The 18,058-nt window shown below is 36.4% G+C and overlaps 1 protein-coding gene across 2 annotated transcripts; it reads right to left on the bottom strand.

The window, feature by feature from the left end:
* Window positions 1–473: 473 nt before the first annotated feature.
* Window positions 474–13,242, bottom strand: LOC139874259 (protein DEHYDRATION-INDUCED 19 homolog 4-like). Of its 2 annotated transcripts, none has more exons than XM_071861714.1 (5): window positions 13,051–13,242; window positions 12,527–12,666; window positions 2,201–2,278; window positions 1,333–1,652; window positions 474–770 (listed from the first exon to the last, which is right to left on the bottom strand). In XM_071861714.1, the coding sequence occupies exons 1-5, from the start codon at window positions 13,145–13,147 to the stop codon at window positions 671–673; spliced, it is 735 nt and encodes a 244-aa protein (XP_071717815.1). In that variant the 5' UTR covers window positions 13,148–13,242; the 3' UTR covers window positions 474–670. The 2 variants fall into 2 exon arrangements, with proteins under 2 accessions (XP_071717815.1, XP_071717816.1); XM_071861715.1 differs by having other exon boundaries at window positions 1,333–1,646; window positions 2,210–2,278.
* Window positions 13,243–18,058: the final 4,816 nt, after the last annotated feature.

The following is an 18,058-nucleotide window of genomic DNA, read 5'->3' as shown; positions in this document are numbered from 1 at the left end:
CATCATCATTTCATATTCTTCAGGAGGCAAGTCTCGTGATTAGCAAATGGAGTGTGGATTATATAGTGTGTATAAATGAAAAAAAAAAAAAAAAAAAAAAAAAAAAAAAAAAAAATCGTTGCTGCTAGCCGTCATAATTTTATTTTTAATATTTTTTTATTTATTTTCCAAACGGTCATTTTGACCAAATACCTCCGTCCATATATATGATTCAAACGAACGAAAGAGAGGGCGATGAGGTGGGAGGTGTCCTGAACAAAGGCCTGGGCGGTGCCGTGCCATCGGCGCCCACAAGGGCGGTGGGCTGGGCGGTGGTGAAGATCGAACCGTTGGGAGGCATCTAAGAGTATTTGGTTACATGCTAAAGAAAGAACCACAATAGCCATTTCGTTAACCCAACCATATTTTATAACCGTCGGTAAAAAAACCATTTAATGATTTTAAAAAACTGATATTTCGATACATATGCTGTAACACAACATATAAGGAGTCAGAAATATATATATTACTGATTTCATTAACATAAATCGAACATTGCTCATACAACAACACGGTTTTGGGAGAACAAGACTCGAGAACAAATTTCTAAAATGCTTACTCAAACAATGTAACATTATACTTTGCATATTACCTTGCTCGTTTCTCGCTCTCAATGTCAGTTTTAGTCAGTTCAAAACGTCGACATCAGCAGATTTTGCAGAAAAATAGCTCGTCCAGTCGCTTGTCTCATTCTTCTTTCTAGTTCTTCAGAACTCAATAAAGAATCAAAACTGCAAAAGAAACATGTGGTTAGAGTAATAAAATACAAGTGGCATTTTCAACCCATTTTTTACTTGTGAATCATGTAAATTTTTTAACGGTCATATCTAATGTATGAATAGACGAAGGTGAGTATAATTAATGTTTTCTTTATAATAAGTCAAAAGCTCAAAATAATTAACTTATTTTAACACATTGGGCGTTGATATATCAACGACTCAAATTGTTAATCCACCTCATATGTTCATTAAAAACTTGTACATTACAAATATTTTATGCACAAGTGCACTGGATTTGCCGATTTTATATCACTATCCTATATAAAATAAGACAATTGATTACAAAAACATAGCTTTAGTGGATCATATACAACATCATAACCATTTAAAAATATTAGTATTTACAAGTCAACCAGAGCACACTTGCACACCTCTTGCAATAAGTTACCCATTTTTTTATTTTATCTTTTTTTAGAACACAAAACGGCAAACACACACCCTTTTTGTCCACAACGAGACTCGAACTCACAAGCTATTAAGAATGAAACATAAACATACTTGGGCGAAATATTACCTTGATTTCCATATATGTTGCGGAGATGGACTCTTAACAGAATTATCCGTGACACTCGACACTATTGATTTCGATATTTCTTCAGCTTCAGAACCAGGAAAGTTAAGAACCAAAGAAGAAAGGAACGGGTCAGAAGCCGCGGCACTTGTTGATGATGATGATGATGATGATGATGATGACGTGGCGATATTCGATGTTGACCGATAACTACTGCCGCCAAGAAGCACCTGCAAATGAGCCTCTCGAAGGTCCCGGCCCAAAAGAGAAAGTGCCCGACTGTTTGGAACCGCTACTCTTCGTAATCTACGACGTCGCTGCATGTATTTTTTATGTTAAGGAAAAATTGATAGGATAATAGAAGATATATCCTTAATATTAGAGTCGTTCGGGATTTGATTAGCTTGAAAATTGAACAAACTCGAATCTAGCCTTGTTTGTTAGGTTAATGGATTACAAGTTGACCAATAGTGTAATGCTAATATACAAAAACATGATTATCATCAATAGAAAATTTATTAGTGTGACCATGTTTGAAAACATCGCTACTCGGAGTACTCGGTCGCGAATTTTGAGGAAGTACTCGGATGTTGACCCAGTTTGACTTTGAGCGATTTTGACCGAGTTTTAAGCCATTTTGACCGGTTTTCCGACAATCATGAGTTTTGGCTGAGTTTGACCAAGTAATCCAGAGTTTGACCGAGTTTTGACCGAGTAATCCCGAGTTTTGACCCAGTTTGACCGAGATTGACCGAGTACTTCAAGAGTTATATCAACCACATGTGATTAAAAAGGTAAGCTTTTAAAGCACGAGGTACAAGTCATGAAGCTAACTGTTATATAAAAATGAATTTAAGTATTAAAAGGATATTTTGAATACGTGTCCATGCTGTAGAGTGATATGGCTTAACATATCGCTTGTCACTTTAACTGAGCAAACTGGACAGACCTGCAAAGAAAAATTGATGTAGTGAGATTCATGTAGGATGCAAATATAAAATTATTCTCCAGAACATATGCAATAAATTTGCTATTTTACATTATTTCCTACTGCCACCCTTAGAAACTATCAGTGGTGTTTTAGCCGCCTTTTGTCTTAATAAAAGGTGTTTTATACATTTGACAAACTAGCCAACGTCAAACGCTTCAGCAATAAATATTTTCAAATGTTGCTTACTTCAAGATTCTTTTTTAACAAGGGATAATTCAAACTATGGTTTTAATAAATAAACGATTTTTCCATCCAAGTATCACATAAGACAAGCGATTACTCTAAGAGCAAGAAAATGAATAAAGGACCTTTTAGAAGCTTATAAAGACCTGAAATTTGAAAAGCTTACAAGACCTGCGTGCACTTTCAAATTAACTAATTGATAAATGCCTAATATAGCCCTCATTAGCAACTCTGTTTTGATCTTACTTTTGTACGCATGTAATATGCCATTAACGTCGTCCCAAAGTACCTAAGTCTATCTTGGGCAGGCAGTTCATATGTATCAAAACGAATTGGGAGTTGTATACAAAAGGAGTTTTATTCATAAGCCTGAAAAATTAAAGTCTCATTCTAGGTCCAAGTCTTATTGTTTTAGAGAAGAACAAATTGTAAACAAAATCAAGATAGAAATATATACTTACTAAGATAATGTAAACAAAATGCCCAAATTTCAATATGATATGCAAATTTTAGACAAAAGTAACAATAATATCATTCTATTTGTAGTGCTCACTATGATGTTGAATATGCTTTGCAATCTTTTGTTAAAGCATTCAAAATCAGCTTAAACATTGCCTAACTTCCCAATTCCCAAACCATATGAAGGGCACTTTACATGACCTCTATCAAAGATTAGTTATTGATCAAGCATAGATTTGATCAAAAGGGTTCAGTCTATACTTGTCAACAAAGAATACTTGTCAACAAAGAGAGGGATATAAGGTTCTTTCGAGTTTAACTCTCCGGTACACGATGAATAACCCCGATGTGAGATGATGATCTCAGCAGAGGTGGTTAAACGTCGACCCACCATCATCGGGCTATCCGGCATTGATGGCTCAAAGGGAGGTGTTAGTGTTTATTTTCATAGAACGTTACGTGTGACCGTTAAGTAGAGTTCAAGATGCTATTAAGATATCAGTAGTGCGGGTTAATCAGTAGTTGATGATATGATGATTTCGTGATGTATTAAGAGTATTTTGGGATGCACGAATGTAGATGTATTTGTGTAGAACACGTGAGATTGTGTGTTTGAATGAAGGTTTGATGCCCTATTTATAGTCAAAGAATCTTTGTCCCTTAGTGCCACATAAAAAGACAAAGGGAACATGTTCTTTCCAAGTCGTACTATCTGGTCTGTAAAGATGAAAAAGTGTAAGTGGTCACCGCGTTGTCTGCCACAGCCCGTGCCAACCACATGTGGTGTCTTTTGTTGGTTTGTTCTCGTCCTGTAAATTGTAGGTTATAGTCCTTGGTTCATCTTTTCTGGCCTTGTAAGCATTGTTAAGGCTAGACCTGCCTGATCAGAGTATAACCCTAACACACGATAGCCGAATATAAACACAAGAATAAAAGAACAACGCGAGAATTATAGTGGTTCAGTTTCGATGTGAAACCTACATCCACTTTGGAACTAGAGAGTATATTATTAATTTTGGAGGTGATACATTACAAGTACATATGAGGGAGTATTTATAGACACGGATTAAGCATAACCCTATTCTATGTAAACCCTAAACTGGCCCATTTAAATTAGGGTTGGCCAAACCCTAACTTAACCCCTAAGAAACAACTGGCCAATTAAAGAAGCCTACATACATTAACAATCTCCCACTTGGAGGCTTCGAATACAATCGATCTGCAATCTTGTACTTCTGCAATGCAAGACTCAGCTCATCTCTTATCTCTCTAGTTCCTGCCTTCTCTTCAATGTTCCTGAAGGCCAGTTGAAGCTATGCACAGCTTCAACTTATAAAGCGTTACTGGTTTGGTGAACATATCTGCTGGATTCTTTGAACCTGGAATGCTCTCCAGATTAAATGTTCCATTGCTTATCCGTTCTCTGATAAAGTGATACTTCATGCCAATGTGCTTCGTCTTAGCATGATAGACTGGATTCTTTGCTAACTTGATTGCGCTCTCATTATTACAATATAAGACAAATTCTATCTGTTTGCTACCCAGTTCTTTCATGAATGTCTTCAACCATACTAGTTCTTTACTGGCTTCAGTCAAAGCCATGTATTCTGCTTCAGTAGTAGATAGAGTCGCGCTCTTTTGAAGCCTAGACATCCAACTCACTGTCGTTCCTCCTATAGTGAATACATACTCAGTGGTGCTCTTGAAGGTATTATTGCATCTACCCAGATCTGCATCAGAATAACCCCTGAGAGTAGTACCCCTGCCCTTGAAACATAACCCAACTTTGGAAGTACCCTTTAAATACCGCAGTATCCACTTCACTGCTTCCCAATGTTTTTTCCCCGGAGCTGACATAAAGCGACTAACCATCCCAACTGCATGTAATATATCAGGTCTTGTACACACCATAGCGTACATTAGACTACCCACTTTGGAAGTACCCTTTAAATACCGCAGTATCCACTTCACTGCTTCCCAATGTTCTTTCCCCGGAGCTGACATAAAGCGACTAACCATCCCAACTGCATGTAATATATCAGGTCTTGTACACACCATAGCGTACATTAGACTACCCACGGCGGATGCATAAGGAACCTTAGCTATTTCTGCTTTTTCTACTTCAGTATTAGGAGACTGATGTTTAGAAAGCTTTAGATGACTTCCCAATGGTGTGTTTCTTGGCTTTGTAGACTCACCATTCATTCTGAACTTTTCAAGAACCTTGCGAATATACTTTTCTTGAGATAAAGAAACTGACCCATCTTTATTCCTGCATATACTCATACCGAGAATCTGCTTAGCTGGCCCGAGATCCTTCATTTCAAATTCTCTAGATAATTGCTTCTTCAAATTGCGTATTTCAACCATATCAGAACCTGCAATTAACATATCATCGACATAAAGAAGCAATATAATATAGGAGCTCTTGAACTTCTTCAAATAACAGCAATGATCTGTAGAACTTCTCACGAATCCCGTCTTCTCCATGAAATTACCAATGGTGTGTTTCTTGGCTTTGTAGACTCACCATTCATTCTGAACTTTTCAAGAACCTTGCGAATATACTTTTCTTGAGATAAAGAAACTGACCCATCTTTATTCCTGCATATACTCATACCGAGAATCTGCTTAGCTGGCCCGAGATCCTTCATTTCAAATTCTCTAGATAATTGCTTCTTCAAATTGCGTATTTCAACCATATCAGAACCTGTAATTAACATATCATCGACATAAAGAAGCAATATAATATAGGAGCTCTTGAACTTCTTCAAATAACAGCAATGATCTGTAGAACTTCTCACGAATCCCGTCTTCTCCATGAAATTATCAAATTTCAAGTACCACTGTCTGGGAGCTTGTTTCAAACCATAGAAGCTTCTCTTTAGATTACACACAAGATTCTCCTTTCCTTTGACACAAAACCCCTCTGGTTGAGACATATAAATGTCTTCTTCAATGTCGCCATGCAGAAAGGCTGTTTTAACATCCAACTGTTCTAAGTGTAACTTCTCGGTTGCCACCATTCTTAGAACTAATCTGATAGTCGTCATCTTCACTACTGGAGAAAAGATTTCAGCATAGTCGACTCCTTTCTTTTGTTGAAATCCTTTGACAACTAATCTTGCTTTGTATCGTTTAGAACTATCCGCTTCATCTTTGACTCTGAAAACCCATTTATTCTGTAAGACCCTTTTTCCTGGTGGTAACTTGGTCAACTTCCAAGTTTGATTTTTCAATAAAGATTCCATCTCGCTTTTCATAGCCTGCTCCCACTGGAACGAATCTTTCACCTTCATTGCCTCAGAATAACTTTCTGGTTCCCCATTTTCTGTCAAAAGAAGATAGTTAACTGTTGGACTAAACCTCTATGGCTGTCTTGTGACTCGTGTAGATCTCCTGACCCAATTGGATTGGTCAGGTTGTGGTGGGGGCTGTGGGGGCTGCTCATTATCATAATCTGAGCTCCCACTATCAGAAGTCTGCTCGTGATCAGAATCCGAGCTTTCACTGTTAGGAACTCCCACTGGAACTTCAGTTTCATACTCTGGAGTTTCCCTTTCATCCTCTCCTGTTGTCTCTGTGTCAACCTCAAATTCAACTGATTCTTTTTCTTTTGGTGTTGAGTTGAAATCCTTGTACAATTCAGCTTCATTGAAGGTGGCATGTTTACTTCTGATAACATGTTTTCCCTTGTTATCCCATAACCTGTAACCCATGTCACTTCCTCCATAACCAATGAACACGTACTTCTTTGCTTTTGGATCAAGTTTGTCACCATCTTTATTAATATCATATGCACTGCACCCAAAGATTTTTAGATGCTCATAACTGATTGCTTTACCTCTCCATTCTTCTTAGGGTATTTTGAAATCAAGCGGAGCTGATGGAGAACGGTTGATCAAATAAGCGGCAGTGCTTACTGCATCAGCCCATAGAGTCTTTGGTAGCCCACAATTAAGTCTCATGCTACGTGCTCTCTCATTTAAAGTACGATTCATTCTTTCTACAACTCCGTTTTGTTGTGGAGTACCTGAAACCGTCTTGATCATCCGAATGCCATGATCAGCACAATAGTTAACGAATTCGGTGCTGATGTATTCTCCTCCATTATCCGACTTCAAGCATTTTACCTTCAAATCAGAAGATAATTCAACAGCAGATTTCCGTTTCTTAAAAGCTTCAAATACATCAGATTTATTATTAAGAAAGTAAACCCATACCTTGCGTGTTGAATCATCGATGAAAGTAACATAATAGCGTGCTCCTCCCAATGAAGAAACAGGAGTAGGCCCGAACACATCCGTGTGTACTAGCTCCAACTTCTGAGCCTTTAAAGTTCTGCCTGCTTTCGCAAAGGTGACCTTCTTCTTCTTTCCTAGAACACATGACTAGCAAAAGTCTGATACAACTCTCTTTAGACCAGGAATTTTACCATTAGACACTAGCATTTTCATTCCTTTGTCACTCATGTGACCTAAACGTTGGTGCCACTGACTGGTTAAGCTTCGATCATTGAAAACTGCATTTACTTCATTAGTTGGAACTTCTGCCATATAAAGAGTGCCTCTCTTCTTACCCTTGCCTATTACTAAGTTCCCCTTTATTACTTTCTACTGACCTTCACCAAATAGCACACTGTATCCTTGATCATCAAGCTTTCCAACAGAGATTAGTTTCTTCTTTAGGCCAGGAATAACTCGAACATTTTCCAAGGTCCAATTAGTGCCCAAAGAGGTCTTCAGCTCTAAATCTCCAATCCCTGTAATATCAAGACAATGATCATTAGCCAAACGAACTTTACCAAGATTACCTGTCCGTAGATTCTTCATCAAGTGTGAACTTGGAGTAGCATGAAACGATGCTCCTGAATCCATAACCCAAGCATCAGTTGTATTCTCAATGCAGCAAACAAGGACGTTATCATAATCATCTGTTGCAGCTGCAACATTAACTTCCCTTGGCTTTGATGATGTTACTGGCTTAGTGCACTGGTTTCGGAAGTGCCCAGTCTCCTGACAATTCCAACATTTAATATCATTCCTTGTTCTCGACACACTCCTTCTTCTTGACTTTGACCTGCCCCTGATGGTGTTACTTCTGCCTTTTCTCCTACCCCTCTCTTCTGTGCTCAGCAAGGTTCCTAATGGTTCTCCTGAGCTCTTCCTCCTTATGTCCTCACCAAGAATAAAATCACGAATGCCCTCAAACTTGAGCTTTGAGGACTCTGTGGATCCACTGATAGCTGTGACTGATCCTGACCAGCTTTCAGGTAACGAGGATAATAACAAAAGAGCTTTAACTTCGTCATCAAACTTGATAACAGACAATAACCGAGAGATAATATTGTTGAAGTTATTGATATGGTTTGTTACCGAAGCACCTTCTTTCAACCTGGTGTTTACCAACTGTCTGTCTGATCAAAAACACCTTGTTAGAAGCAGACGGCTTCTCATACATATTTGATAAGGTCTTCATCAAACCATGTGTCGTGGTTTCATTCACAATATTAAAGGCAACACTTTTTGTCAACGTAAGCCTGACAACAGCTAGGGTTTTCCTGTCAAGCGTCTTCCATTCGTCGTCTTTCAATCTTTCTGGTTTATTCTCATTCAAGGCATCGATCAGATCCTTCTGACATAGCAAATCTTTAACCTGCATCTTCCACCACCCAAAATCTTGCCCATCAAACTTATCAATTTTAATCCTTCCTTCTTCTGCCATTGAACTATCTTAGATCTGAGGAATAGCAGCAGCTATGATGAACCTGCAATCGGTAGCAGCTTTGATCAGCTGAGTGGCTGTTATTTTAATCGTAACAGCAGCAACAACAGTTGTTTAGTGGTGGCTAGGGTTGAGAACTTGCAATCTGCAGCAGACCTAGGTGACGGCTGCACCTTAATAGTAGCAGATATGTTCTGGGAAAAAAACAGCAGCAATCTGTAACAGCAGATCTGTAACAGCTGTTCTGAAAAAAACAGCAGATCTGATCTGATCTGTAACGTACAGTAGCAGCAGTCTGATCTGAGATGTCGGCTAGGGTTAGAACCTGAGCTCTGATACCAGTTGTTAAGGCTAGACCTGCCTGATCAGAGTATAACCCTAACACACGATAGCCGAATATAAACACAAGAATAAAAGAACAACACGAGAATTATAGTGGTTCAGTTTCGATGTGAAACCTACATCCACTTTGGAACTAGAGAGTATATTATTAATTTTGGAGGTGATGCATTACAAGTACATATGAGGGAGTATTTATAGACAATGATTAAGCATAACCCTATTCTATGTAAACCCTAAACTGGCCCATTTAAATTAGGGTTGGCCAAACCCTAAGTTAACCACCAAGAAACAACTGGCCAATTAAAGAAGCCTACATACATCAATAAGCATAGTGTCGGTAATGCCAGTCTTCAGTAGCGCACATGTTAGTAACACCTAACATCATCATGCGTGTGCCCTCCTGGTGGCGCGTGGTCACGTGTGATGTATGCATATGAAGCATGCGGGTATACGCATCATTAGTTATGTCAAAAGGCCACATATGACGATATTTATATATTTTATACTCTAGAAGAACGTAATTTGATGAAGAGGTGGAAGAATCTGTTTCTAGATCAACCATGGAAGATTCAAAAATATTATAATTAGCAACTTTAGCTAAATAATCGACAAAAAAAAAATTCCCTCCTCTACTTTTGCAAAGTAAAGTGTCATATAAGGCTAATCCAATCCTTCATCAATATTCAATTGCACTAAAAACACTGAATGCAACTACAAGAAAATATAACTATCTTTTGATATGCCCAACTTTGTTTACCCCAACATTATAAACAAATCGGCCAAGCTACCCTAACCCAATTCCAATTCATCAACAACCTTTCACCCCCAAATTCAACATCAAAACCATCTATATCGGCCAATTACCTAATTCCATTTCCCATTCAATCATAAACAAATCGTTTAACCAGTACGGCACCATCCAAGATATTTCATGGATACAAACTCGAAATTTTGCTTTTGTAAAATTTGAGAACCGTGAGCAAGCTGCTGCAGCAATATTTAGGATGAACGACACCATTTTACAAGGTAGAAAAATTGTTGTCGATTTTGCCAAAACAGAGCTCGAAGTTAGAAGTGCAAAACAACAAACATTCGAACATGATATTCCAATCAAAAAACAAGAAGTTCGGCTACACGATTACAACGATATCTTTCCCAACCAAACCTTATCAGTTATGATCATTGATAAGATACCCATCAAAAAAGAGAAGCTAATGTTATGGATGAGAAAACGAGAGGTCCTGGTAACTTCGATTTCTTTGTAGGGTACATATGGCGTCATTGTCCATTATAAGGATTTAGACAGCTTCCTGGATATCAACTCTGGTACAACCCTGGATGATGAAGAATTTCTAAAGGTTCAACCCATGGAAGAGAGAAAGGGTAAATTTTCAAGGTTTGTTTGGCTAGAGTTAAAAGGCATCCCATTCGATCGAGCATGTAGGGATAACATTATGATTGTGGCTAAAACCATCGGGGACGTTATCTTTATAGCTTCCAGAGAGCATGAGTTTCATCAAACCGAATCCCTATTCGTGTTTGTGGAGGTCATAGAACCTAAACGTATTGCCAGGTATGTCGATACCAAATTGTCAAATTTTAATTCTTGTCAAGTGTAGGTGGAAGAATACATTGGAATTCCCACTATCGATAATAACCTTGTTGATGAAGAGTTGTTAAAATCCCACAATGATTCAATCACAACAAGTACAAAAGGTCATGTTTTAAATCTTTAGAAAATATGGATAAACCTGATCCCTCATCAGTGCAGCAGCTGGAAGAGGGTGAGTTGCTAGATGGGGGAAAAATTCAAATTCGAATAGTGACCAGCTTGATGTCCCAACTACCCAAGTCGAAAGTTAAACATTGGTTGATGGAGATTTGGTTAACAAGGTTGCTTCTTTGGGTTCAACAAAAGAAAAAGGTACTTACTATAGTGATGTTTGTGGAACAACCATCGGTCAACTAAACATTTTCAAAGATAAAATAATCAATGAACCATCAAGTAATTCAATGTGTGGGGACAAGGATGTACTTAATTCTGAGTTATCCTATTCGGAAGTTTTAAAGTGTACTGGGAAGTTGAATATTCCAAATACAGCACCTAAATCCCCATTACCTTTTAATCCTAACCCCATAGCATTGCATAAATGTACATCATCAACTTCCACCAATATTCCAGTCAACTCATTTAACACTAATGCCCATGATAACCTCCTACCCACTGATTCAACCTTAATTGAAATCATTATACTAAACGATTGTGGGGAAAGGGATTGTAGAGCGTCTTGCGCCCTCACTCGCAAAAATATCCAAAAAGATAAAGAGCAACATGTTAACGGTTCTTCTTCATCACCCCCGAAAAGCCCCGTTAAATTAAATAAAACTAAAGCAAAGAAGATGGCTTTGAACGAGGAAATCATTAATGCATCGGTGTTGTATGATATCGATGAAAATATAGATGGAGAAGAGGTAACAGTTGACCGGGATAATGTAAAATTTCTAAAAAATAATGCCAAGTTCAATGTTTCTAAAAATGTTTCTAAAAAAGAGCAAAATAAAACTGATTTTCGAAAGTTTGGAGAGCTAATGAAAGGCATCGAAGGTGAGGGGCTAGAAGCATTCAAAAAGAAAGCATGAGGGTGGCCTCGTGGATTACACGGGGTCGTGGGTTTTAAGTCACGAGCCAATAAAGTTGGTGCAAAGACAAACTTTCATCATCTCCAATTTACAGCAATTCATGTGATACAAGTTAAGGAAGTGACTCAACCAATCATTGAATGAAACTAGGAAACACTCAATGTATGAACACGTACTAGTGAGTGCAAACGGCAATAACTTTTTCATTGTCTATCAATTCAAAGTCGCATTCCGGTTAGACAAGTTCTTCGGCATCGTCATATCAAGTCAAAAGTATTCCTATGAGCTGCTACTTCCAAGTTAAGTTATGGTCATAAAGCTTATGTTTGAGACGTCAATTCGAAGATTTTGCTCAAGGTTGCTAAGACATCGATTAGGCAAGCAGTGGGTTATCTTCAATCTTCACTGATGTGTTTTGTCATTTATATGTTTTGTCAAGCTCATTCTCTTCGATCATCATTTTGTTGATCGCTTTATTAATATATTGTTCATTTTTCACCAAAAAAAAAAAAAAAAAAGAAAAAAGAAAAAAAAAATAATAATAATAATAATAATTCCCAAAATTCCTATGAACATAAATCAATCTTAGAAAGATCAACACCAAACGTACCGAAAACAGTAACTTATTCATCATGTAGTATTTCTTATTGTGCCAAGAAATGGAAATTTGAGCCTAACCAAAACTAGCCATCAAATCAAGACTTTCACCCAACATGCTTCAAATCATCAATTAATTATATGCATGAAAGTCAAAACCCTTTTTACATCAATTTTGACCAACCAAACACATATAGTCATATAAAAACTAATTAAAATAAGTACGAGAGCTTAGTTAACCTAGAGGGAGAAGATAATTACAGTGGCTCTAGATTCACACGAGTGTTCATCTTCAAGATGAGAACATAAAGACCCGATATCAAAATCCTCATAACAATACGGGCATGGAAAATGGGGTCGGATTTCTTCTTCCACCTCGACGTCCTCAACATTTACCCGATCTGAAAAGTAACAAAAAAAAAATTCAAAAAGCATATCAAAACAATAACTACTTAAAAATCTAAAAACAACCCAGATCCTAAAACAAATCATATATTAAAAAAGCCCTGATCTTTGATCAAAAGAAATTAAAAATCACATCTTTAACTACTAGCATATTCTTATTAGCATTTTATTTTACAATTTTAAAAAACAAAAAGCACATCAAAACAATAACATTTCAAGAAAAGGAAAACAACCCAAATCATAAAACACGTCATATATTTAAAAAGTCCCAATCTTTCATAAAAAAAGTATAAAAAATCATTTCTTTAATCACATAGACGATTTATTTATTTATTTAATTTAATATGTAAAGAATAATAATAAATGAAAACAAACCGAACCCAGATCAGAGGTGGTCTGATGGTGATGGTGGTGGTGTTGCATCGTAAACTGCCGTTTTGAGGCGGCGAGACGGGCGGTCCAAAAATCGGAATCCATTAAAAGGTAAGAGAGAAATGAAACGTTGAAAATGCAATAAATTTTTATAATTGAAAACAGCTAAATGATTCTATCATGTGTGTTTGAAAGTGATATTGTTTTGGTAAAAGATAAAATAAGTAATTGAATAGAATTATTATATTAACTTTTTGGGTTATGTGATAATGATATGATATTGTTGGATTTAGAAGAGGTTAACAAACATTATTGTTTGGAGAAAAGGGAGAAGAAAGAAGGTCGTTATGTGGTTATTTTTGGTAGGAATTTGTTGTTTAAGATTAAGATTAGTTTTAAGTCCATGTGATTCGTGTCTTATCATGGTTCCCAGGGTAATAATGAAAGAAAATAAAGTTAGCGAATAGAAATGAAAGCTGATAATTTTCTTTTTTGGTAAATGAGAAAACTCTATTATGAACGAGTACGTTGGCTCCTTCATAAAAGGTAACATCTCGGTTAATTAAGTCCTCGAGCGCATGACATGATACCGGGTGAAGTGTGCATTATGCGCACCCTCTAGTCACATTCCTTTTCTGAACAATTTGGCATAGCCAGGAATTGAACTCGAGTGGTATGTTTCATTGGGTAACTTGGTGGTCACTCGGAAAAGCTTGTGTGGTTAATAAAGATAAAGATTAAAAATAAATTTCCTATAAAACACCAATTATTTTTATTTTACTTTCGGTTTTCTTCGATTCTGTCAAAAATAAACTTTATAACCATATACACTAGTGTCACGTCAACACTAAAACTAAGAACTAAACATACAAATACTCTAACTAAAACATTAGTGTCACAAAAAAAAAAAAAAAAAAAAAAAAAAAAAAAATTAGTGTCACATATAATTGACAAAGTCTATGAATAGTAACCCGAGACATATATAACCATTCGGGCATAGCCTGGATGGCCACCCCTTGGTGCAGAGTGCGTTGTCCACATCAGTGGCGCGGGTTCGAATCCTGGGGGGAGTTTTCCCTTGATTGTTTCCAAGACCGCTACGGTACCCTCGGGCAAACGTTAGCGGTTTAAAGCTCCCAGGTACTACTGCTCTGCGTGCGCGTAATCAGGACGATGGGAGTGAGGTTCGATCCTGGGTTTCTCCCTGGGAGGGGGTGGGTGTTAACCAACTAACCAAGCTGTCCAAAAAAAAAAAAACATTAGTGTCACATATAATTGACAAAGTCTATGAATAGTAACCCGAGACATATTGACTAAACTACCCTTCCTCTTTCTACCTAATTTCTTCTACGACCTTACCACCTCAAGTCTTCCGCCATCGACGTTGACTCTTCTTTTTGCGAGGCGGCGATGCTCATATACCTAAACTTAAATCTGGTATCATTGGTGGATCCATCGCTGCAAACGACGTTCCTACCGGCCCGTAAAAAACTAAGGACATTGTTATCGTGAAGAAATTGACGCCGGACGGAGTACAAGCATGTCCGGTAGCTTCGATTCACTCGAATCCGATGGGGGTTAGTTGTTTCTCTGCTCTTTTATACTCTATTTGTATTCTATATGTATATGTATAAAATAAAAGGCTTTCACTCAAATGTAATAATAATAATAATTGTTATAGATACGTACAATTTGTTGTTTGAGTTTTACTTACCTTATGTTTATGTTTTTGGATATGATTACATCTTTACCCATAAATTATGTGTTGATTTATGTTGTTTATTTGATTTATTTTAACATGGTTTTATATTATGTGGTGTTGTTTTTTCTTTTTATATATTAATTTATGTATTATGTATTCTGTATAGATTAATTAATATGGAGAGGTTTATGAACTAAAATATTGTAATATTATATGTAGAAGTTTAACTCGATGTCTTAAAATGCAGATAAATTGAAGAATAAAACATATGAGGTTTGACAAGGAGTTCACCACGATTCGTTTTGACATACAATGAGTGCAAGGGCGGTTAGCTATTGTTATAGATGAGAGATTCAGTCAATTTGGCTCAACTTATTTGCTTTCAGTTACAGTGGTTGTTAAGAGCATAAGAATGTGAGTGAGAGGCTATATATGACTATGAAGGATTGGTTTACCATGTATAAGATTTTTCGATAGTCGTTAGAAATCCCACTTCGTTTGCGCGGTTTGGAAGAGACAGTTTTCAAGAGTGAAGATTTAGAGTACATAAAAGTGTGGAAATCAGCAACAGAGCAGTTTACTATAGGTATACAACTTATAGGCTTAAGAAAAAAGATAAAACCAATTATAAACATTTTTCTTTACATATTATATTGGTTGTATTCATCAGAACTGTCCAACATGGTAATGCAGTTCAGCATAAGAGTTATCGAGATAATAAATTTAAAGTAGGTATTGAAATTAATCATTTTAACTCACAATTTATTAAGAAGGAGCATATTTATTAGCATAATGTTAAAAAATTACATTCAGTGTTAACATCATACTTTTAACTTTGCGGAACATTATAAAAATTGAAATTAAATGACTCATCGAGGCCTATAAAGCTTATATTTGTTTTATAGCATGGTACGTTGTCGTGGGCCATGTAGTTAGGCAACCTTAACCTGTTTTTTGGATTGAATTTAACTCTTATTATTATTATTATAAGATTTGTTCATTTTCTTCCAACTTATGTTATTATTTGAAGGTCGAATCTTAGTGATTATGATTGTCATTCGTAGTAATTTCAACACCTTCTTATAGAAATAGCCCGAGTAAATTTATACCTTAAACCCTTAAAGATACAAGTTGAAATCAACCTTATAAAATTTGAGACAAAATGAATCATTCAAGCATGTCGATCTTATATTTGTTTATACTTGAGCAAGGTATGTTGTTGTGTGCTAACTCTTATTATTATAAGATTTGTTCTTCTTCTTCTAACTTTTGAAGATGCTGAAAGTTAGGCTGTGTATAGAAAAAGATAAAGTAACATGATGAACTAAAGCTTAATAGGTCGTGATTATGAAAGGATGTATGGTACTTGTTGGTTGGCGGTCGTTAACGGTGGCCATTCACGCAAAATAGTGAATGGCTTAACAGACAAAATGTTTTGAATAATCTAAAAAAAAGAAGGTGACGATCAAGGCTTCGAGTGATGTCCGAATTCTTTCGAGGTTTTCCCATTGGTGAATTTAGGATCAAAACTTCCCGATTTTTTTCTCAAAATAAATTATATTTGAATGGTCTTTTAGTTGTTTTTTACCTATAAAAAACATACATCTTAAAACTATATGAGTTTTTATCGTTAATACGGTGTCCTACACACTTGAAGTATTGATGTGTTGTCGGATACACACTAGTAAAACACTTAACAAATAGACACACAAATCACGGGAAACTATAACCCGATCATCATAGCAACAAGCAAGTATTCCACAAGTTCGTTCCACGGGAAGCTGGTTGAATTAAATTATGAAAACTAATAATTATCCTAAGAAATGGGGAGTTTTGTAATGATTATTTTAAACTAAATTTGCAATTAGCAAAGTACCCAAATGAAAAATAATAAATAACTAAAGCGTGTCCACTTGTTTGATCCACTCTAAGTATTAGATCGTCATTTACCCTTTATTGCACTATGATGTTGGATTATTATAAGCTTAGTGTCACCACTAAACCTTGATCAATTAAGGTTATGAACTCACGTAAACTTCCTTAAATGAACAAGTTATGTTGAAAATTCGTTAAAACCTTGACCTTTGATTGAATTCACATAAAACCCTTTAATCATGACAATCACTTGAATAACTAACACTCTCATAATTAAAAGCCCTTTGAACACCAACCAATTTAAAGACACAAACACTTTAAATCCCTAACTTAGTTGTCTAGATCACTTATTAGTGTCGAAGTATATATTGACTCCCAAATCAAATCACTTAATAATGGTTAACAATTTACATGATCAAAGTAAGCTAAAACTCATATGGTAGTGGATTATCAATCAAACTTAACAATACAGTCTCATTAGATCATTCAAACATCAATTTATCATTAATTTAGGGCAAATCCATACATAAGAGTTTCACAAACATGATATATCTAGCCTAACATGGCTAGAATAACACAAATCAAACTAGAAATGAAGCAAATTGTACCAAAATATAAGTGAAAACAACTAAAAATGAAGTGGAAGATGAAGATCTTGAGCAATTTAAGTAGATAAATGAGCTAGCACTCCAATTATTTCTTGAATCTTTGATGGATGATGAAGATGATGAGTTTTGGGTAAAATTCGAGATGTAAAAACTGCAGCTCTCCTTTCCAAAACCCTATTTCTTTTCTTTTATAGGTGCAAAAATCTGGATTCAATTCAGCGTAGGTGCGTTGCACCTGTTATATGGTGCGCCAGACCATTTGGCTCAGGAGAGGTGCGCCGCACCTTTTGTCGTGGAAAGGCTTCTTCGGGTTCTGATCTCAAATTTCCCCCTTTTAGCTATTTGGTGCGCCGCTTTGGCCCTCGGGTGCGCCGCACCATTTGTCTTCGAGCTGGTTCTTGACTTTTATTCACCATTTTGACTCAAGACTTGGACAATTTTACATCAAGTAAGGCTTTTAGCCTTGAACCAACATCATATCACAGACTCTTCACTTTCATTTACAAAATATGACAAATCGAGGCAAATGCAAGCAAATATCTCGAAGAAAAACATGTGTAATTTGAGGGATATCAAGTATACTTTGTTAAAAAAAATCAAACTAATAATATAACAGGAATCAATTGGATCCGATGCAAGTTCGTCACTACGACCCTCGTGTCATAACTTTCATTAGGTCACACTAACATTAAAAATTAGCTTTAAGGTGTTGGTGACCCGACTTCTAATAAGGAAGCTCGGGGGATTGTCCTCCATGCGCATCAAAATATTTCTATAGAGGTAATCTTCCCATTTAATAGCCCCGAAGGTCTCGAATGTATTGTGTTCAAG

This window comes from Rutidosis leptorrhynchoides, chromosome 11 (assembly GCF_046630445.1).
Source record: "Rutidosis leptorrhynchoides isolate AG116_Rl617_1_P2 chromosome 11, CSIRO_AGI_Rlap_v1, whole genome shotgun sequence".
Classification (NCBI taxonomy): domain Eukaryota; kingdom Viridiplantae; phylum Streptophyta; class Magnoliopsida; order Asterales; family Asteraceae; genus Rutidosis; species Rutidosis leptorrhynchoides.
This window is presented reverse-complemented; position numbering and strand designations above follow the sequence as displayed.

Coding starts and splice junctions, on each gene's coding strand:
- LOC139874259 (XM_071861714.1), bottom strand. CDS start 13,147: ATGGATTCCGATTTTTGGACCGCCCGTCTCGCCGCCTCAAAACGGCAG. Junction 12,667..13,050: donor TCAGACCACCTCTGATCTGG/GTTCGGTTTGTT, acceptor GTTACTTTTCAG/ATCGGGTAAATGTTGAGGAC. Junction 2,279..12,526: donor CGTGTGAATCTAGAGCCACT/GTAATTATCTTC, acceptor TTTTCTTTGCAG/GTCTGTCCAGTTTGCTCAGT.